The following is a 23188-nucleotide window of genomic DNA, read 5'->3' as shown; positions in this document are numbered from 1 at the left end:
TCTGATTCTATGAGGAAGCTTCTCTGCTGTCTTTCAGGCTGTGAGCTCCTCAAGGAAGGATCTTGCCTTATTTTTTGCTCTGACAGCACAAGACCTGACAATCAACCTTTGACAAGAAGGAGTGGAGGGGATTTGTGTGAACCTAACACTATAGTTTTGTCTTTGGTCCTAGTGAACCACTTGTTATAAATACAGCCATTATCTGAGTTCTGTGTTGGCAGCTCGGGAGAGATGAAGGGAAAGAGAGACCAGAGGTACAGTAATGAACTCTTACTCCCAAGGCTGTGAGCAAGTGTTCGATCATTATTCCTTCCAGCTAAGTCACCCCTAGATCTTCTTGGCCTGTTACTCATGGAGGGATAAGTAGAGCAGTATGAGTAAGAGCACACGAGGGAGGGCCTGAGATGCACATATGACTATGTGACCCAAAGAAAATCAATTACCCTCTCGGCGACTCAGTTTGTCTCATCTCTAAAGCTGGAATTTAAAATATTTACTTTGAAGAGACTAAAGGAGGTGACACATGTTCAAGCACCATTCTGAGAAAACGCAGGATGACTGACAGGTCTGAAATGTACTTGCTGTAGCTGAAGAACTCTTAGAGATCATCGTCACTCTACCCCCACGCTGCTAACTTTTCTCGTGTAGATGGCGGGTTCCCAGGAATGCGTTTAAATAATGGAAGGGTCAGAGAAGATTCTGTCTCAGGGCCCTAATCCAAGCTGTTCTCGGATTTGGCAATGTCGTGCTGCCTCTCCTCCCACTCCTCCCTTCCCCTCGCCTCCACTTTTATTCCAGAACCAGCTTTTCTGAAGTCGGACCCGTTTAATCTCTTAAATGCATAATTAGGGAGAGTGCTTGATTGCAAAGGCCTCTTCCAATCCTCCCATTTATCCAAAACACGCTCCTGTTCACATAGCAGAGAAATAGGGCAGGGAATCTGGAGGAAGGGGAGAGGGGAGAGGGATGGAGGGAGGGCGGGGCGGGCCCTGTGCTTTTCTCAATGAATGCCGAGGCCTCTGCAGATTTGCATAGGATCCTGTCTCGCCGCGCCATTGGTTGGCGGGTGCGAGCAGGGCGGGGCGGGCCTGCGTGAGCCTGGCCGCGGCTCGGAGTTGGCGGTCGAGCTCCGCCCCCGCCGCGGCCCCGCCCCCTCCCGGCGGGAGCTCGCGATTCCGCCAGCTGCAAGTGGCGGGCGCCCAGGCAGATGCGATCCAGCGGCTCCGGGGGCGGCAGCGGAGGTAGCAGCTGGCACATCCCGTCGCTGCTGTCCGGAGGGTCGCACAGCACAGAGGCGCCTTTCGGCCGCACTCTGCTCAGCCACCCGAAGCCGGGGGGGTGGGGGGCGCGGCTGCCGGTGGGTGAGGAGGGGGCAGCAAGATTTCAGGCTCTCTTGCCCAGAATGCTTTCATTCGGCTGCTGCCGCCGGGGCCGCTTCGGTGCCTGAGAAGTCTGAGCAGACGAGGCGCGGGAGAGCAAGGACGCTGCAAACTTGGCACGGCGGCGGCCTGAGCCTCCGCTTCACAGCGCGGGGGCTCGATTCAAGCCCAGAAGTTCAGCGAGCAGTGCAATCCGCAGACTTCCCGCTGCGGAGGGTTGCAGGAGGGTGCGCGAGAAAGCAACCCCTGCCCCCGGTTTTCCCCTACACTAAAGGAGAGGAGCTCAGAAGCCGAAAGGAGCGCCATCTGTTCCCAGCTGGAAAGTTGCGGAGGATTGGAGGCTGCTGGAGAGCAGACAGACCACAGCTCAAGCCGCGGGGGGCAGGAGAGGACGGACCCCATTGCCGCCTCCCTTCAACCGTAGTAGTTTCTCTTGTTCCGGAGCGCAGCAAGCTACAGACGAAGGCGCGGCGCTCGTCGCGGCGCGCCAGAGGCACAGGGTCCCAGCTGCTGAGCCCGAGGCGCTCAGGGTCTCTTGACACGCCCCTGAGCTTCTAGCCCCATTTTATTGAGACTCCTGCTTGCCTCCTTGCAGTTGGAGGAAAGCGAGAGAATCGAGTGCACGCATAATCCCGCACAGATCAGGTGGAAGGAGCCTTTCAGGACTAAGGACTATTTGGAGACCCTTCTCATTTGAGGGGAAGTGAAGGGCGAGGCTGGATCCCAGAGAGTGGGAAGACTAGTATAAACAGCGCTTCTCTGACGGGATGGGATCCTTAGGGCTCCTAGGGCTGCTGCTGCTGCTGCTTTCAGTGGCAGCCTCGGGCTCAGGGACCGGGACAGAAACCGGGACCGGGACCGGCCAGCTCGTGGGCTCAGCCGCCGTGGGGCCGGCTCTGCAGCCTCGGGAACCGCTCAGCTACTCACGTCTGCAGAGGAAGAGCCTGGCGGTGGACTTTGTGGTGCCCTCGCTCTTCCGCGTCTATGCCCGGGACCTGCTGCTGCCGCCTTCGTCCTCGTCGGAGCCGAGGGCTGGCCAGACGGAGGCGCGCGGCTCGCTGGCTCTAGACTGTGCCCCACTACTTCGGCTGGTGGGGCCACCGCCCGGGGTCTCCTGGACAGAAGGCTTCAGCTCGCCAGCTCCTGCCCAGGCACGGACGCTGACCAGGGTGCTGAAGGGCGGCTCCGTTCGCAAGCTCCGGCGCGCCAAGCAGCTGGTGCTGGAGCTGGGAGAGGAGGCGATCCTTGAGGGCTGCGTCGGGCCCCCAGAGGAGGCGACTGCGGGACTGCTCCAGTTCAACCTCAGCGAGCTGTTCAGCTGGTGGATTCGCCACGGCGAAGGGCGGCTGAGGATCCGCCTGATGCCTGAGAAGAAGGCTTCCGAAGTGGGCAGAGAGGGAAGGCTGTCCGCAGCGATCCGTGCCTCCCAGCCCCGCCTTCTCTTCCAGATCTTGGGGACCGGTGAGCAGCTCCCGCCTGAACATGTCGGGATTTGTATTTTTAGACACATCAATTTGCAGCCACTATCAACTAATTCCTGTTTCCAAAACCCCAGCCTCTCGTTCTTAGCTCTTTTCCTCCTTCCGCAAACCTCCTCCCTCCCATTAGACCATATTTTCTTATTTTTTTCTTGAACACAGTCACTCCCTGAGGGTTTTCCTTTCTCTCCAACAACCAAGTTGGGAGAAAAGTTTTCTGTTCTTGGCAGAATGCCTTTATCGACTTACATGGGGTTTCAGCCAAAATTGGATGCACTTCTAATGGGGGCCTCTGGGATGGTTGAAATGCCCTTATTACTTTTGTATTCCAAGCTTAGCTCTAGCTCTCAAGACTGTTGTCCATCTTCCCTTCCCCTTGTTCCTCTTCCTGGCCATCACAGATATGGGCAATGTGGTACACTTTCGCAGAGAATGTAGACCTCTTCTTCATCTTGTTGAATCCTACCTAGCTGTCCCTTTCAAATGTTGGCTTACCTAGGGATTGCCTCTTCATTGATTCATTCTGCCCTCTTTCTCCAACCCCAGTGTGCTATCCACTCTCAGCCTCTTGTTTTTCCTCTCAGATGTTGTTGGGAGAGCCCCAGAGGAACTAAGGAACATGGGACAGGAGGGAGATGTGAAGAGAGGGAACAAAGTTGCTAAGATTGTCTCCCTTTGAGGTAGTCACAGTGAAGCCAGGAGAGACAGTAGTTGAATTCCCTTTCTTCTCCTGCCACCCCCCCCCCCTTCTAATTCTTAGCTTGAATGTCCGCAGCAGCAGCTCTGGGTAACAGTCTCTGGCAGGCCTGTTTCACTGCAGATCTCTCTGCTGGAGACTCCTGAAATGAGGTTTCTGTTTCATTTACTCTCTCATTTTCTTCTCCTATTCACTGAGTTGGGGGTGTATGTGCAAGCACTTACTTCTAACTCTTCCCATAGTATTCTTTGACTGGAAAACCAGGTGGTTTTGAATGGATGTTTCTCTCCTAAGACCACTGGAGAAAGGCTCAGTGAATAAAATATACCATGTAAATGAATGAGAAAGCACAGAAAAGAAATCATGCCTTTTAAAAGCCTACACTAATTCCATTGAGCAAACCCAGCATCTTTTGTGTCATTCTCATCATCAGAAATAAATGAAATTTTTATGCTCCACTGGTTACTAATGTCTAGTATTAATTGGATGGAGAGCACTGAAAAGAGCCCACTGTAGAACTACAAGTATCTGCCATGCTTGTCCCAGCACACACATATACTCCCACACACACCCAGTACTCTCCTGCAGCGGGGATATTTAGAAGCTGAGGTTCTTCAGTCATTGTGCACGCACACACAAAACATACTGGTATGTGGTCCCCAAGGAAAAAAGAGTCTGGATTCATATTTCAGCATTAGCATTGGTGGCATTGGCACCTAAAATGACCCCTTTGTGTTCAGTGCTGGAATTTTGTTAAGAGGCAGAATTTATAGTAAGAGGCAGGGTCTGATGAGTTTGATGGTGCCTTCTGTGTACTGAGATAGGAGACCAATACTGTTGTCTCACCACAGATACTTTTGTGAAGAACAGCTGTGCTTTAATGTCAGCCTGGCTTCTGTGGTTTATACCTGCAACATTCTCTTCTAGTGCCTAATGTATTTGTAATGGATATAAAAATGACTTCTCTGGGAATGTGGATTTTCTTCTCCTTTCATGTCCATGAGCATCTCTGGAGCTTTCCTGTCACCTCTTGTGACTATAGGCCCAGCAGTCTATATCAGCTACTGTGAGATGTGGGTGACAGATAAAAGGGGTCCTTTCCGTAGCCCCGAACTTGCCTACTATAAACAGGCAGTTTGCGTGAAGTTGTCAGTGGGTGTCTCTGAAGAGTCACATGCTTAGTGCTTTTGAAGAATATACTCTAGTCAAGCCTTAGGTAGGAGTTGAAGCTGCTGAGCAGGGGAGTTTCATGTAGAGAGGAGTGTGCTTCAAGAGCTGTTCTGCTGCTGACAGTAGGGAAGCACTGTGAGCGTCCCAAGTCCTCCCTTAGCATCGTAGTCCATTTGGCAGTTGGACCAAGGCCTTATGCATCATTTGACACATCTAGCAATGCTGTTTTCAGAAAGAGCCAGGATTCTGTCATTAAAAGGCTAGAAATTTTGGCCAAGCGTTTTTCAGCAGCATTGGGATCAAATGATTATTGATGGGATCAAATAAGACACTAAGTGTAACTGGATGAGCTCTCCATGACCTCCAGAGAGACAGACAGTTTATTGAAAAGCACTTCGGGCCTTGTGGTGATCACACTTGGAACAGGCTGGGCTCTCTTGCTCTGAGGCATATGCTGTTTTCAGTTAGGTGGCTGGCCATGCAGGACAAGCCTCTTGCCTTACCACTGCCTCCCCAGCCTCATTCAGATACGGTTCCCACTGCAGACCTTCCCATGGAGGGAGTGGACACACCCTGCTATCTCATGTTTCATGTTTGGGGCAACATATATCATGTGGTTCCATTCACTTTCCTGTATGAAAATTCAAGGTTAGCTTCTCACACTTGGATTGATTTTACTATTTATTGCATTTGAGGAAATGGGTTTATTCTTCTTATATAGACTCGTGTTGTAGAAAAGACATTTAACTCCTCTGTGACCTAGGGTCTTCAAGTATACAAAAGAAAATAGGCACAACTCAGCTTATTTCTCCCTGCTTCTGCCCAAATTACCAGTGGTCTGGCCTAGAGGGGCACAGGCATGCTAATGGGGCTAATTGTGAGGAGGGGACAGGAGAGGAAGTGTGTTCTGCCTGTTCCCCTTGTGGTGAGTGGCCTACAGCCACCCATTTGTCTCAGACTGAAGATAGCTTCCTGAATCTGAACAGGACCGTGAGTAGGGATGTGATCGAAATGGAAACGCACCCAGTCAGGATAAAGCAGTAACTTTGTATTGCTTGTGGTTTGGGATATCTGAGAGGATGAAAGGATGTCTGAGAGGCCTCATAATGCATGACATGCAATGTTTTTTCTTCCTGGGTTGCTTTGAATTCATAAATGGGATCAGTATTTCAAAGTACTCATTCATGGAGAGTAGAAGGGGTAGAAGGGTAGAAAGGCCATTGCTGAGACTGTATGAATTTTGGTGCATCATTCTGGGATAGTCCAAACCTCAGAAAAGATGTCTGCCACATTGCTCACAGCCCCACTTTGTAACCTGTTTTGTGGATGTTTTGACATCTTGCTTCTGCCATCCCCCAGGCAAAGGCCTAGAGGATATTGACTTGTGGGATAGGAGGGCCTGTTTCTCTATAAGCAGCCCCCTCTCACTCCAGGAAAGGGGATATATGACTGGGGATTTTACATGTACTTTGGAGAGGCCTGAGAAACTTACAGTAGAGGTATGCAATACAATACACCTGACCCTTGACCTCACACATCTTTCAGTCTCTCCCGATTTTATTTCTGGAGAGGGCAAAGAGAGCCAAGGAAGATAGAAAGGAAATTAGAGTTCCCAGAAGGGATATCAGTTATTGGAGGTGAATTGGGAGAGTTGGAACTAGTCCAGAGAAGAGCAGAGAGCTGATTTAAGAGTTGAAGGGACTGATTTATGGTGAAAGATGAAAAGAATTAAATATATATGGCTGAGTGAAGTGGCAATGAAGGGAAAACCATGGTAACAATCTACAAATCTCTGAAGAGGGAGAGGCTGTGAAGGAGAGGAGTTATATAGTGTGGCCCATAGAAGTAACAAGATGAGACTTGCAGAAGGAAACTTCAGGGTGGATATCAGGGAAACCTTATTTTCTGAAATTGATATTCCTCTGACTATGGAATGGAATTCCAAAGGAGCAAAGAGTAAGGTGAGATGTGGGTCAGATAAGCCACAGCATTCATAATTAATCAGTTTTATATTTGGAAACGTTGAGAAGCCACAACAGGCAGGAGAGCTGGGATGGGGAACAGCAGCAGGGATCAGGATCTTTCAGGATTCAACTCTCAAGAGACTTTGGATGTTGATGTTTCCAGTAGGAAAAGACAAGAATTGCATATGTATCTTTGAAATTGGATGGGATGTACTTGCAGAGAAGATTGTTAGTGGAAAAAATATTTTGAAATTACTGGGTTTATTTATCTCTGCCCCCAGACTGACACAGAGTATTTCTTTGGGGTGCTGTCTGTCTATCCATTGGGGAGGAGGCCATACCCATAGAGATGCATCTGAGATGCATCTCTAGTATGTGTGTCATCAAGCCATTGGGCAGGGCAGGAGATACCTGGTCTTGAGAAGATGAGATCAGTTCTAGATTTGGTAGACTGCTACTGGCTACTTGAAAACCCTTTGACATACTGAGAATATATATATATATATGGCTATTAGAGTGATGAAACTCATCTAAATCCATTTGATCTTTTCACAAATTTACAAAAGAAAAAGAAGGAAATCCCATGAGGGGTTTGTGTGCATGGTGTGGGAGGAAGGTGTTACCATTAATAACACTGAATGCTTTTATAAGGAAGTGTGTCTTCTGAAGGACAAGGGCGACTGACCCGCAGGTGGGAGAGGAAGAGAGGGAGAGTTGTGTCAGCAGAAGTGGTAGCCCCTGCCACTCTTAGGATTACTGCCTGATAACCTCACTTTGTGGGAATTTGCCCAGCCTGGTTCATAAAGGACATTTTGCCTTTCTCTATAACCATTACTAATGTCCTCTTACGGTTGTATGGGACTTTGTAATTAATAAAGAACTTTCAGATTTATTATTTTTTCCAATCTTACAGTAGGCAAGGCAAGTATTTTTCTTTTATAAATGGAATAACTGGAATCCAGCTATTTGATAAGACTTTTTTCAAGGTAAAAATTGGTAGGCCTAGAAACCTTCACTTATGTATTGAGAGGTTATGAGATGCTAGATGCTGTGCTAGGTCCTAAGACTACAGATCTTTTTGCCTTCAAATCAGGGCTCTTTTCACTAAAGGAATCATCTCAAGATGCAGATTATAAATAACAAAGACATGTAAATAGATGAAAAGCTTTACATCATCCTTGTCAGAAGGCCACGCAACGAATATTTGGTGTTTGATAGCCATGACTTGGAAAATTCTTTAAAATATTTTATTTTCTTGGGGCGCCTGGGTGGCTCAGTCGGTTGGGCGTATGCCTTTGGCTCAGGTCATGATCCCAGGGGCCTGGGATCGAGCCCCGCGTCGGGCTCCCTGCTCAGTGGGGAGGCTGCTTCTCCTCCTTCTGCCTCTCTCCCTGCTTGTGCTCTCTCCCTCTCTCTCAAATAAAATCTTAAAAAATATATATATATATATTTTATTTTCTTAAAATCTTTGAGCCCCAGTTTCATCATTACCAAAATAGTGATAGTAATAATTCCTATCTCAAGATGTTGTCATGGAAATTAAATTAGAAGATATGTGTAAATCCGTAACCCAATGCCTGACATAATAAAGTGCACCATCAATATGAACCATATGGTTTTTCCTAGCAGCGGCAACACCCCAGTGTCTGGTTGAGCAAGTTGTGTACTCTATAACTCCAAGAATTGCATATACATTTTAGTTTATTTAAATGGTGCCATCTGGAGTTGTGCAGTCCCTATGTGTGGCCACATGTGGTGACCTTAGCAGCAGCAGTTGTAATACTGTGGGCTCCCATGCAACTAACTTCTAATTCCTGAGATAAGAAGTGGGATCCAGTGGAAATGGGGAGAGTGACCAGGATGATAGTTTTTATTGTCTTACTCAGAAACGTGGATGAGAAGAATTGAGGTGTGGTATTTACTTCATTTCTATTAAGTAGTATCTTCCAAGGTCTTTTGACCTTGGATTTGGTTCAAAGATTCAAGCACTATATTCACAATCCAGTTATTTTTTCTTCTACACAAAGAAAGCAAGCCTTAACTTTATGAAAATAGGAAGTCTAATAACAAAGAAGAACAACATAGAGGCATTAGAGAACAGTAGTTCTCAGATGGTGGATCTTTCTTAACTGAGAGCAATGTGTGTAGTTCAAGCCCCTCAGTGCCTAGAGAGGTGCTGGGCCACTGACCTCTGGTAATTTGTTATTATTAGCTGGAGCTGTGCCCTTTCCTTACATTTCTGGCTTCCCCATTCATTGTCAAGTGGAAGGCAGGAGAAAGATGGAAGGTGCCAACTGGTTGATGGACATGAGCCCAGTAAGAGCAATTAGACCTTTGAGATTCTGTGGAGACACATAGCCCAGGGACTTGAGTCCTCAGGAATGTGGCTCAACCTAAAAGAGGCTGTTAAGCATCCACATAGCATTTTATAGGTAGTATTTTTTATGAGCCATGGCTGAGCCGTTGCTTTCAAAAGATGCACATGGACATTATTTCTGCTTGGGAGTAGAAGGAGAATAGGGTATTTTTGTGAAGATGGTTATAGGTCCAGAGGTTATGTGACAAGAGCTGCGAATAAACTTATCAAAGAGCCCTAGGGGTGTCTTCTTTCTTAGAGCCATTGTGTTGTCCTCCAGTCTAGGATGTGGCCAGTGTTTCTTAACCTAGTGATGACCTGGGATATTCATATGGGCCAAGGTGTGAGGAAGGAGCAGTTTAAAAGAGTGTTGGCCTGGTAGGGAGGTAGGGAGGGGGTGGGAGGTATCTTAGTACCCTTCTTGCTGAGCCAGATTTCTCAAAACAACTTTTTTTTTTTTTTTTAATTCAGTAAATTTTGTGATGAACTTTCCAGCTGGGCTGTTATGAGCTTGGGTCCTTTCCCAGGAAAATTCTCTCAGATTCACTTGGTGAACATAGGCATTCCAGAATGTGGGAAGTCCCAGAACTGGGCAGGAGGAGAGCTCTGTTGGGGCAGATGCATCCAACCACTTGGTTAATTAAGAGTCTCTGTGTCTTGGACATTATTTTTGTAATTACATAACAATAGGTGCATGGAGAGGTAGGCAGTGAGAATTCCCTGGAGTAAGGAAAAGGCTAAAGGGAAGATCTGAAAATAAAAACAAAGAAAATCCAAGCAAGCTTAGAGGAAATCAGGCAACTAGCTAGAGGAAATCAAAAGGAAACTTTAAACCATTGACTCTGTTTTTCCTCTTATTTATCTTTTATTCGGTTTTCATCGGAATATGGTTCATGAGGGTGGGCATGGGCAGGTCTCCTTTATAGATCCTTTCCACATTTTCAGCCCAGGTAATTAAAGTAAGTGTTCTGTGGTGGAGGGAACACTAGATTAAGAGCTAGAAGACTTAGATTCTATTATGATACTGGCCTTTTATTAGCTTTGACATCTTGTGCAACTTCCTTAAACTTGTTGAGCCTCTGGGGCTTTTTCCTAAAGGAGAAAATACAGAACTTGTCTTGAGTACCTCATGGAGTCTTTGTGAGCATTATATAAAATAACCTACTTGGAAGATTCTAGTCTGGATTATTCAGAAATAAATATATAAGGCTATAGAAGGATGAATGTGTACAAGATCATAAAAAGTGCTGAGATTCTACTTTATCAATTCATAATTTCAACCAACCCTTGGCATTAGGGAGCAGCTCCCAGATTTTGAGGCAGGTGTTGGGCTTCATTTAAGAGCTCAGTAGCCCTGAAAAGGGCATTTATGTGGCCACTTTCCACGGTTTCTCAAAATGAGGTCCTTTCATTGAAGTAATTTTGCTCAATTCCAGACTTTTCTGGAAATGAATCTCTGGTTGTGGGACATAAGAACTTGCATTTTAACATCAGAATATTATTTTTTTAATTGAGTGATGACAAATACAATGAAGTACATTGAATGTATTTATCTCATGTATAGCTTGATTATAATTCACATATGCAGCTTCCATATAATCACCACCCAGATAAAGATTCAGAACATTTCTAGCATCCCAGGAAGTTCCTGTTTAAGCCATTGTGTGGACATATGTTGTCAGTTGTCTTAAATTGATTTTGGAATTGCTGAATTATATGGGAAGTGTATGTTTAACTTTATAAGGAATTGACAAACTGTTTTTACAAGCAGTTATACCACTTTATACTCCCACCAGTAATGTATGAGAATCCTTGAGAATACTTGATATTGTCAGCTTGTGGTGGTATGTTGTTGTGGTTTTAATGTATACTTCGTTTTGTGTTGGTTATCTAATATTGCATAGGAAATTAGCTAAAAAATTAGTGGTTCAAAATAGTAATAACAATTTATCTTTTATAGTTCCTATGAGTTAGGAATTTGGGAATAGCTTGACTAGGTGTTTTTTTGCTTGGAGTCTCCTGTGAAATAGCAGTCAGATGTCAGCCAAGGATGCAGCCATCTTAAATCCTGACTGGAGCTGCAGGATCTACTTGCATGGTACCTTGCTCACAAGGCTAGCAAACTGATGCCGGCTAGTGGTGAGAGGTCCCATTGCTTCTCCAGGTATTCCTGTCTATAGGGCTGCTGGAGCATCCTTGTAACCTGGTGTCTGGCTTCCCTGAGAGTGAGCATCCATTGAGATAATATGATCTTTTTTAGGGGTAAATATTATGAATCACAGTGTTTGATTTTCAAATGTTGAATTAGCTTCATATTCTCAGAATAAACCCCACATGGTCATGATGTATTATCTTTTTATGTATTGCTGGATCAGCTCACTAATACCTCGTTGACAATTTCTGCATCTGTGTTCAGGAAGATTATTGGTCTGTAGTTTTCTTGTCTCTGACAGGCTTTAGGGTGTGGGTAATGCTGGGTTCATAAAATGAGTTGTGAAATGCTTCCTCTTCTATTTTTCCTGGAAGAGAATTGTAATTTTTTCTTTCTTGAATTTTTGTTTAATAGAATTTGCCAGTGAGGACTTCTTGGCCTGATATAGTCATTGTTGGAAAGTTTTAAATTACTAATTATATTTATTTAATAATAATGATTATAGGATTATTCAGATTATCTATTTCTTTTTGAATGAACTTTAGTAGTTTGTATCTGTCAGAAAATTGGTTCATTTCATCTATATTGCTGAATTAATGCAAGTTAAATTATTCATAATATCCCCCTCTAATTTTTTATGTCTGTAATGTCAGTAGTGATGTCCCCTCTTTCATACATGATATTGGTAATTTACATCATCTCTCTCTTTTCTTTGTGGTCATTCTGGCTAGAAGCTTTCCAATTTTATTGACTTTAAAAAAAAAATTTTTTTTTTGCGATACTGATTTCTTCTGTTATCATTATATATTTCATTTTCATTGATTTCTGCTCTTATTTTATTATCTTTTCTTCATTTGCCTTAGGTTTAAATTGTTCTTCCCGTTTCTAGTTTCTTAGGGTGAAAACTTAGATCATTGATTTGAGACCTTTATCCTTTTTCTATTATAAGTATGTAATGGAAAAATTCTCTCTAATAACTCGGTTTAGCAACATCATATAAATTTTAATATGTTGTAATGAAATTTACTTTCTATTCAATTAAAATACTTAAAAATTTTCCATTTGGTGTTCTTTTCACTCATGGTTTTATACGTGTTTTTTATTTCTGAATATTTGGGGATTTCCCAGATATCTTTCTCTTACTGATTTCTAGTTTAATTCTGATATAGTCTGAGAACATACTTGGTTTGATTTTAGTTATTTAAAATTTGTTCAGGTTTGTTTTATGCCTCAGAATATGGTGTATCTTGCTGAATGTTCCATGTTCCACACTTCAAAAGAACATTTTCTGTTATTATTTGGTGGGGTATTCAGTCGATGTCAGTTAGATCAATTTGGCTAATAGAGTTGTTCAGATCTTTTGTACCCTTACTTATTTTTTTCTGTTTGCTATTTGCATTACCAATAGAGGATTCCTAAAGTCTCCAAGTTTTGTTTTATCTACTTCTTTTAATTCTATCATTTTTTATTTCATGTATTTTTATTATGTTCAATTAGCCAACATATAATACATCATTAGTTTTTGATGTAGTGTTCAGTGATTCATTAGTTGAGTATAACACCCAGTGCTCACCATCACATGTGCACTCCTTAATACCTATCACTCGGTTATCCCATCCCCCCACCGCCCTCCCTTCTGTGACCCTCGGTTTGTTTCCTGGAGTCCAGAGTCTTTCATGGTTTGTCTCCCTGTCTGATTTCTTCCCCTTCAGTTTTCCCTCCCCTTGTGGTCCTCCGTGCTGTTCCTTATGTTTCACATGAGTGAAACCATATGATAATTGTCTTTCACTGCTTGACTTATTTCACTTAGTATAATCCCCTCCAGTTCCATCCATGTCAATGCAAATGGTGGGTATTCATCCTTTCTGATGGCTGAGTAATATTCCATTGTATATATGAACCACATCTTCTTTATCCATTCATCTGTTGAAGGGCATCTCAGCTCCTTCCACAGTTTGGCTACTGCAATGAACATTGGGGTTCATGTGCCCCTTCTTTTCACTACATCTGTATCTTTGGGGTAAATACCTAGGGGTGCAATTGCTGGGTCGTAGGGTAGCTCTGTTTTTAACACCTTGAGGAACCTCCATACTGTTTTCCAGAGTAGCTGTACCGGCTTGCATTCCTACCAACAGTGTAAGAGGGTTCCCCTTTCTCCACATCCTCGCCAACACTTGTTGTTTCCTGCCTTGTTAATTTTTGCCTTTCTAACTGGTGTAAGGTGGTATCTCATTGTGGTTTTGATTTGTATTTCCCTGATGGCTTTCATGTGTTAATTTTTGCCATTCTAACTGGTGTAAGGTGGTATCTCATTGTGGTTTTGATTTGTATTTCCCTGATGGCTTTCATGTGTCTGTTAGCCATTTGTATGTCTTCTTTGGAGAAGTGTCTGCTCATGTCTTCTCCCCATTTTTTGACTGGATTATTTGTTTTTTGAGTTTTGAGTTTGAGAAGTTCTTTATTAGGTGCCTACACATTTAGGATTGACTCATTTCTTGATGATTTGACTCCTTTATTATTGTGTAATATGTCTTTTTATCCCTGGTGGTATTCATATTTTGAAATTTATTTTGATTGATATTAATATAGCCTCTTAGGTTTCTTTTGATTATTGCTTATGTGGTATCTGTTCCATCCTCTTACTTTTAATTTATATCTTTATATTTACAGTGAGTTCCTTATAGAAAACATATTGTTGGATATTGTGTGATTTTTAAAAATTTAATCTTATAGTCTTTGTCTTTCATTTGATCTTTTAGGCCACTTGTACTTAATGTCATATTTGATATGGTTGGATTTAGATGTATCATTTTGTTTTTGTTTGTTTGTTTCCCTGTTTTTGGTTCTTCTGTTTTTCCTTTCTTGACATCTTTTAGGTTATTTGAATATTTTTTAGTATTTCAGTTTTAATTTATCTATTGGTTTTTTGGCTTTATCTTTGTATTATTATTTTAGTGGTTGCTCTAGACATTACACATATATGTTATATTTGTATATATATGTATGTTATAGTTATATAAATGTATATATATATATACACACCTACATATCATATATATTTATATGTAAACTCTAGCAGTCTACTTCAAGTTAACATTTTAGTACTTCAAGTAAAATATAGACCCTTATAATCATATAGGTCCCTTTACCCTCCACCTTTGTTATAGTTGTTCTATGTGCTATATCTACATAATTAAAAACTCTGCGAGTGTGTATGTATATATATATATACACACACACACACACACACACACATACATAGCTTTTGGCAGTTATACATATTTTACATAATTTAAGAGGAGAAAACTAGTCCTTTATATTTACCCAGATACATAACATTTTTCTTACTCTTCCTTGTTTTCTGAAGTTCCAGTTTCCCTATTTAATCATTTTCCTAAAGAACTCCCTTTTTCATTTCTTTTAGAGCATTTCTGCTGGTAACAAATTAGCTTAGTTTTCCTTTATCTGAGAATGTCCTTATTTCACCTTTATTTCTGAATTGTGGGTTGACAAGTCTTTTCTTTTTACACTTTAAGAACTCTGTTCCTCTGTCCTTCATAGTTTCTGATGAGCATTCTGCCATTAAATTGTTCTTCCCTATATGTAGCTGTTTTCAAGATTTTTCCTTTGTCTTTAGTTTTCAGAAGTTTGATAATTTGACTATTTGATTATGATGAATCTGTGCATGGTTTGCCGTCTGTTGAGATTCTTGAATCTATAAGTTTACATCTTTTATGAAATCTGGTTAGTTTTCAGCCATTATTTCCTCATTTTTTTTGCACTAATACCTTTCTCCCCTCCTCTGGGACTCCAGTTGCACAACTTTTAGATCTTTTGCTACTGTCTCACATTCTCTCAAAACTCTTCTAATTTCTTTTTTCAACTTTTTTCTCTCTGTTCTGCAGATTGGACAGGTTCTGAGATCTATCTTTGAGTTTACTGACTCTTCTTCTGTTTTCATTTTGCTATAATTTTTATTTTATTTTTAATTTATTTTTATTATGTTAATCACCATACATTACATCATTAGTTTTTTTTTTAAAGATTTTATTTATTTATTTGAGAGAGAATGAGATAGAGAGAGAGCATGAGAGGGGGGAGGGTCAGAGAGAGAAGCAGACTCCCTGCTGAGCAAGGAGCCCGATGCGGGACTCGATCCCAGGACTCCAGGATCATGACCTGAGCTGAAGGCAGTCGCTTAACCAACTGAGCCACCCAGGCGCCCCACATCATTAGTTTTTGATGTAGTGTTCCATGATTCATTATTTGCGTATAACACCCAGTGCTCCGTGCAGAACGTGCCCTCTTTAATACCCATCACCAGGCTAACCCATCCTCCCATCCCCATCCCCTCTAGAACCCTCAGTTTGTTTGTCAGAGTCCATCGTCTCTCATGGTTGATCTCCCCTTCCGATTTCCCCCCCTTCATTCTTCCCCTCCAGCTATCTTCTTCTTCTTTTTTTTTTTAACATATAATGTATTATTTGTTTCAGAGGTACAGATCTGTGATTCAACAGTCGTGCACAATTCACAGCGCTCATCATAGCACATACCCTCCCCAGTGTCTATCACCCAGCCACCCCATCCTTCCCACCCTCCACCACTTTGCTATAATTTTTAATATTAGATGTTGTATTTTTCAGTTAAAATTTTCTATTTTTTTATTTTTATTTTTTAAAGATTTTATTTGAGAGAGAGAGAGCATGAGGAGGGGGGAGGGGCAGAGGGAGAAGCAGACTCCCTGCTGAGCAGTGAGCCCAATGTGGGGCTCGATCCCAGGACACTGGGATCATGACCTGAGCCGACGGCTAATGCTTAACTGACTGAGCCACCCAGGTGCCCCAAATTTTCCGTTTTTAAAAATAATTTCTATTTCCCTACTTAGAACTACCTTTTCATCAATTTTCCAGAATGTTTACTTTTCCCTCTGGGAACACAGTTATAACAGATAGCTTCTTTAAAGTCTTCGATCACTTCAACATCTGGATTGTCTTGTTATTGGCATTTGTTGATTATCTTTACCTTTACAAATTGGCCAAATAATAATTATGGCTGAATAATATTTCATTGCATGTCTGGACCACATTTTCTTTATGCATTCATCAGTCAGTGGACATTTGGGCTTTCTCCATAGTTATTCAGCCATCAAAAAGAATGAAGTCTTGCCATTTGCAATGATATGAATGGAGCTAGAGTGTATTATGCTAAGTGAGATAAGTCAGTCAGAGAAAGACAAATACCATATGATCTCACTCACATGTGGAATTTAAGAAACAGAACCGATGAACATATGGGAAGGGGGAAAAGAAAAAAAGGCGAGAAGTAAACAAGCCATAAGTGGCTCTTAACTATAGAGAACAAACTGAGGGTTGTTGGAGAGAGGTGGGCGTGGGATGGGCTAGATGGGTATTAAGGAGGGCACTTGTGATGAGCACTGGGTGTTGTATGTAAGTGATGAATCACTGAATTCTACTACTGAAACCAATATTGCACTGTATGGTAACTAACAAAATTTAAATAAAAAAACCCAATTGGTCATCTGTTTTATTTTGTTTTGCTATTGTATATTGAGTAATTTTACATCATATCCATGATGGAGCATCATGTTGTTTGGTCTGAGACCTGGGTGTATTTTTTTTTTTTTAAGATTTTATTTATTAATTTGACAGAGAGACAGTGAGAGAGGGAACACAAGCAGGGGGAGTGGGAGAGGAAGAAGCAGGCTCCCTGCTGAGCAGGGAGCCCGATGCGGGGCTTGATCCCAGGACTCTGGGATCATGACCTGAGCCGAAGGCAGACGCTTAACGACTGAGCCACCCAGGTGCCCACCTGGGTGTATTTTAAATCTCAGTTTTTTTCTTAAAGACTTTATTATGCTGCTTTGAGTCTGTCCATACATGTGTGCTCAGAGATGAGCTGGGCCCTAGGCCAGTTTCTTCACAGAATTAGCATATTTCTGTCTCTCCCCTCTGGAATCCTCCTTAAGCTCAGTTTTACCTATCTGTACTGCTTCTGCATAGTGTGTGCAATGGGGGCTGTCCTCGGGCAAAATAGAGAGATAAAAGAAACAAATCAGGGATTCTGTCCATACTCTGGCCTGAAGTGCCCCCTTTTCCCAAGCCCCTGTCCTGAAAGATGTGGTTTCTAGTAGGTTCTCTAGTAGAGTTGTGGCTACTGACATTGCTAGCCACACTGACTCTGCTGAGAGCTCACTATCATGAGATGAGCAGGAGTAAAAAGGAAGAAAAAACAAAGAAATAGAGATTTCCCTCCATACTCTCTGGATCACAAGGCTCCTTCTCCTGGCCAGAAAGAAGAGATTTCTGTGGCCATTTTACCTGTACCATCACCCCAGCTTAGCTGGGTGCCCATATTTGGTTCACAGATGCAAGAGAAAAGAGGTAAAAACAGAAAAGTTACCTCCATATGGATTGCTTTCCCAGATTTTGACTCTCTTCCTCAATATTCCTGGTTTTATTTATTTTTCAGAGTCCCTTAATAGTTGTTTTTTGTATTTTGTCCAGAGTTCTTCGTTGTAAGTAGGAGGATAAATAGAATTTAGTGGGCTTACTCCATCATGCTGCACTGGAAGTCCCTCATTCCTTTTTGGAATCAGAGTTTCCGTCAACAGTATTTTTCTTTCATTCCCTCTTTCCCATGTCAGGGTGTGCTAAATGCTTCCAGGCAGAAAATCAGGACAGTGCTAGGGCCTACCACTTTTATTTTCCTTCTCTCCTGTGCTACTGATGATCCCATGAAAACAGTTTTTTCATATATTTTGTCCAGTTTTACAGCTGTTTATTACTTTATCATGGCTGAGAGCCTATAAAATGAACTTTGAGATCACGGCCATGTTGGCTTATCTCCAGATACACCGTCTAGATTTGTGTGAGAGGTGCTCACCAAGCAGAAATTAAACAAGGGAATCCTCTGTAGGAGTATCTATAAATTTGGACTTTTGCCTGAAGAAATGCTTATTTATTGGTTCACCTATTTCTTGTTTGTTTGTTTTACATTGAGTGCTTACCAAGTTGAATTGAGTACAGTCTCTTTCTCCCAGGAGTTCACAAACTAGCTGGGAGAGAAAAGGCAAACAAGGCGTGCTAATAAGTAACTCCAGGCAATGGCAGCACTTGATACTGAAGAAAGGATGCAGATGGTTATAGTGGTTCAGGGGAAGCTTGGAGATGTCAGCTCCAGCTGGGGCGATTAGAGATAGTTTTGTTCTGTTCCTCCAGATCTCAAAAACCATTCCCTGAAAGGCTGATGAATTCTCCTTGCTCAGTGCATGGTAGGAGGTGTGAAGTTCCTCTAAGACAGGAAATTATAGCTCTGGAATTTTAGAAAGAATAAGTTTATTGCCTTTTGGCAGGGGGTCAGGTCAAAGGATATCTGCTGAGAATGATGGTTTTTCTTTTGGCAGAAATGAGTTAGAAAAAACTTCCAGAAGGAGGTGATTTGAGAAACTGGGTCTTGGGGGGAGTATAGAATTAGAGAAAAGAAAAGGGCAAAAGACCTTATAAATTAGGGCGATAGCATAAAATAACAGCCAGAGGAGGAACAGAGAGAGACAGACAGACACTGTGTGTGTGTGTGTATGTGTGTGTGTGTGTGTGTGTGTGTGTGTGTGTAACAAAGTAGGACTAGCCAGAGCAGAGAAGCCTAAGGAATCCTGGGGGTTGAGAGGCTGGGTGCTGAGTCAGGTAATCTGAGTTAGAGGGAGGTCTGGCTTATTGAATCAGGAATTTACATTTGATGCTGAAGAAATCAAAAAGTATTTAGTTTTTGAGTAGGGGAATGCATGTTGACTGCAGATTCTTCAAGAAATGTTGTTTGGTTGTGGGTCTCGGTCCTGGACTACACAGACAGTTGCATTGGAGCCTTGAGAGGCTGTTGTACTGGCTCAGGAGTGAGGGACTCGGAGATGGGCCAAAAGATGCCCAGATATAAGGGGAACAAGAAGAAAGGAGTCAAAGGTCCAAGGGTTTGACCTGGGGGCCTCGCAGACTGGTGGTGTTACTGAAAAGAAGATAGTTGGGAAGAACATCTGGTTTGGCGGGGGGGAGTACCTGACAGATGACTGTTTCGTGGGTCTCCATCTGAAGATCAGGTTATCTGGAATGCATGTGAAGGTAGGAAACAGAAGCAGGGACAGGTAAGAGGTCCAGGTGGAAGATATGGATGGGAACTGTTTATATGGACCTGGTGGTTTACTTCCTGTGAACAGATGCATTTTCCTGGGGAAGAAGAAAGAGGAAGAAAGTCACACCTTGGATTTAGGAAAGTTCATAATTTGACAATGGAATGGAGTCAATGACATTACTAGAAAGAACTTATAAGAAGGAAGAGAGGCCACTGGATTGCGGTGTCATGGAAGCTAAGGGAGATGGATGTTCCACAGATGGAGTGGAAAGGCCTTGTGTTTGTCCCAGAGCCTTCTGGAGAGCAGGTAGAGGTAGAAGGAAGTTTATCAGGGGTGCTGAAGAAATCACAGCAAAATGTACTTATGTAGTTGTTCGGTTTGTGAAAGGAAGAAGAGAAGACCAAGAGAATGAAAAGTCAATGATGTTAGAAGGTTTAACAGAACGGGGAAAAGATGTGTGAAGGATGAACGTTCTTAATAAAATCAGGAGGGAAACCGCTGCAGAGAAAGGAGGTTTAAGGAACAGCAAGGGAAGGGGTAATTGCGTAGCAAGAGCACTCACTCTAGGCAGTGTGGACTCTTCTCCCAGATTTGGATGCATTCCATCCAGGCTGTGGCTGCTTCTTAAAATAGAGTTTTTGCTGCCTTATCCTTTTAAGTCGTTCTGGGAGGCAGGGAATCACTATTTTATGAGGCTGCCCAGTGCTTGCTGGACAGAACTGTTGGGAAAATATTGGATAGTGGCTACATTCTACTCTGTAACTTAATACTAGTAACAACTACGACTGAACAGTTTTACATAGATTACTCTATTTACTCTAACATGGCAAGGTTGATTTTAGTATTACTCCCATTTCCAGATACGTTGAGGCTCAGAGAGGTTAAGTAACCGGCTGTGGTCACATAGCTAGTAAGAGAAGGATCTAGTATTCGAGTCCCAGTCTGTTTAAGTGTGCACCTGTTATCTCTAGGTCTTCCTGCTCCTGCTTGTGGTTGTCATTCTGCCTCCATGTATTGTCTGTTCTCCAACATGAGGGCCCTTCAGATATATGAGGTCAGCTATCCCACATACCCTGGATAATTTCCTTTGTCTCCTCTTCTTTCTCTTTTTCCTCCTCTTTCTTGCTTTCTCTCTCTTTCTTTTTTTTTTTAATTGTTAATTCAACAGGTGGTTATTGAGGAGTTTCCGTGTGTCAATCACTGGGCTAGGTGCTGCGCAGACAGCATTGAACAAAACACACCAGCGCTTTGCCCTCACGGGGTTTACAGATTGGCGAGGCAGGCGTATTAAATGTGCAAATGAACACATAAATCTACAATAAGAAACAGTGAGGAGTGCTGTGAAGGAACGGGGCATCTCTACTCCCCCCCGCCGCCCCCTTGGCACCCTTTCTCATAAACTCTGATTTTCAGAGGCCTCGCCATCCTTCCTTCTTTCCTCCGGACTCCTCTCCTTTTAAGGGGTGGACTTCAAACGAGGCCAGGTTTCCACCACTGTGGTCTGATCTTGGAGCCCAGTGAGGATCTTCACAGAGAAACCTTGTGTTATTGCAGCTTCGAGGTAGGAATGGGCAGAACCACAGGCAGGAGGGACTAGAGAGAAAGAACACCTCTCCCTCTTCTGAGATAAGAAGACAGATGTGCAGAGGGCCAGGCAGAGGCAAAGGACAAGGATGGAGAGCCCAGAAGTAGGGCCAGATGGTCTCTAACCATTCCATGAAGTGTGACCTGAGGTCATGCTAAATAGATCACCACGCCATGCAATCCCTTCCATTCCACAAATCCTGCCTTTCCTTTCATGCTCCAGCCCCTCTTGTTACCCACACCTCCCCTCCCTCCCCTCTCCCCTCTCCTCTGCTCCCTGCTCCTTCACTCCTTCTCTTCTTTCTTCCTTTCTTTTCTCCTTTCTCTTCTTTTTTCCTCTCCTCTACTCTCCCCTTTTCTTTTTCTCTCCCTCCCCTTTCCTTCCTTCCTTCCTCCATCCCTCCCTCCCTCCCTCCGTCCCTCCCTTCCTTCCTTCCTTCCTTCCTTCCTTCCTTCCATGCTTCCTCTTAGTATCAGTCTCAATATAATTGGAAGAATCTAGTTGGAGAAAAATGTCAAAAAGTACAAATGCAGATTTAGTATATCTGACCTTTTTTCTTTTCAAAACAATAAATGCCAAATAGTTTAAAATGACAGCCAGGATGGTTAGAGATTATTTATGTGCTTAAATATTTAGGGAAGAAATGTAGTTCAAATTTAAGTGTAATTTATGTGAAGATTCTGACTGGTGAGAGTCCTAAGTGCTTTTAAGGAACCAGTATAAGCAGTGATGTTTACATTTCAGACAACAGAAAATGTGAAAAATCAGAATAGAATGAAGTGGCAAATGATCCCTAATAGGTAATGAGAACATTTGATAACATCAAGGAAGTATTTTGCAACACACAATTGTGTTTGGGTTTTTCATATGGTGTGGTGGCATCCCAGAGAAAGACCCACAATCCACATGTCCTCTCCTTTGATGAAATACAAGATATTTTATATATGCAGGTTTACCTGTATCACTTACCTATTTTACTGAAGACATTTTATTGTTAAAACAGAAGGAGGGAGAATTATCTTGCTCCAGCTGTGTAAATCCTGATAGAAGTATAATCCTCCAGCCTGGAGTGTAATTCTGTACTCAGTCTCATACTCAATTATCATCAGAAGCAGCAGTGTCCTTTACAGAGTGGAGGCTCCTGAAAGGTTTTTTTTTTTTTTTTTTTTTTTTATAAAGAACTGTGAACATTAGTTAACCCATTTACTTCTGAAAAGAGACAACATTGCATTGTGTTAAGAAAATAGACTGTGGATTTTGCTCTCGGTTTGGTGCCCAGCTCCAGAACTTTACTATAGTTACAAAATCTTAAGGTACTAAGACAATAACTTAATTTTCCTGCTCATCTATAAGGTAGAGGTTATTATAGCACTTGCTTTATAGGGTTCTTAGGAGGAGTAAATGGGATAATTAAAAAAAGTTTAGTATAGCACCTGGCATATGGTTAAAGCACTGAAAATATTATCCATTATCTTCAATTTTATTATTGTTGTTTTATTAATAAAGGGGCTTCCCCTGATTTTTTTTTTTTAAAGATTTTATTTATTTACTTGACAGAGAGAGACACAGCGAGAGAGGGAACACAAGCAGGGGGAGCGAGAGAGGGAGAAGCAGGCTTCCTGCAGAGCGGGGAGCCCGATGCGGGGCTCGATCCCAGGACCCTGGGATCATGACCTGAGCTGAAGGCAGACGCTTAACGACTGAGCCACCCAGGTGCCCCCCCTGATTTTTTTTTTTTTGTGGCTTCCTTTCCATGTCATCTTTGCTGAAATCTATACTCAAAATTAGAGTTTATCTTGTAGAAAATACAATTAAACAAATGAAAGGCCCCCAAAAAACCTTTACGTATTATGGACAAAAGCAGCCTATTTGCTCAGAGCTAAAATCATCAGAAAGTCAGTGCCATCCCATTGTGCATTGCCTAAGAATTCCACATGGAAATAGCAAATCTTTTATTTATTTATTTTTTAATGTCAAAGAATTTTAATTAAGTCGTAAAGATTTCTAAACCCTTAAGATACTCATTATAAGATCTTTTACTGTCATAGCAGGAAAAGTCCTTATTTCAATAATTAACTATGAAGTTTGAAAAACTATAATGTCAGTTGAGGCATGGAAGGAGGGAAGAGACTTCTGGACTAGGAATTGTGGGATTAGGTTTTCATCTTAGGATGTGCTGAGTTCTCCTGTTTGAACCTGGGCCAGTCACCTAAGCTTTCTGAGTCTTAGTTTCTGTCATATGAAATAAATGAGTTCTAATCTCT

General features: G+C 42.5%; 1 protein-coding gene across 1 annotated transcript in view; it reads left to right on the top strand.

The window, feature by feature from the left end:
- The first annotated feature begins 1174 nt into the window (after positions 1 to 1174).
- Positions 1175 to 23188, top strand: part of ALK (ALK receptor tyrosine kinase) — a 673529-nt gene continuing 651515 nt past the window's right edge. The window contains exon 1 of the mRNA XM_032391651.1: positions 1175 to 2840. Within this exon, the coding sequence (XP_032247542.1) occupies positions 2147 to 2840 (694 nt within the window). The 5' untranslated portion in view covers positions 1175 to 2146. The remainder of the gene's footprint in view (positions 2841 to 23188) is intronic.

Source organism: Phoca vitulina, unplaced genomic scaffold, assembly GCF_004348235.1.
Source record: "Phoca vitulina isolate PV1807 unplaced genomic scaffold, GSC_HSeal_1.0 scaffold63, whole genome shotgun sequence".
Taxonomy (NCBI): domain Eukaryota; kingdom Metazoa; phylum Chordata; class Mammalia; order Carnivora; family Phocidae; genus Phoca; species Phoca vitulina.
This window is presented reverse-complemented; position numbering and strand designations above follow the sequence as displayed.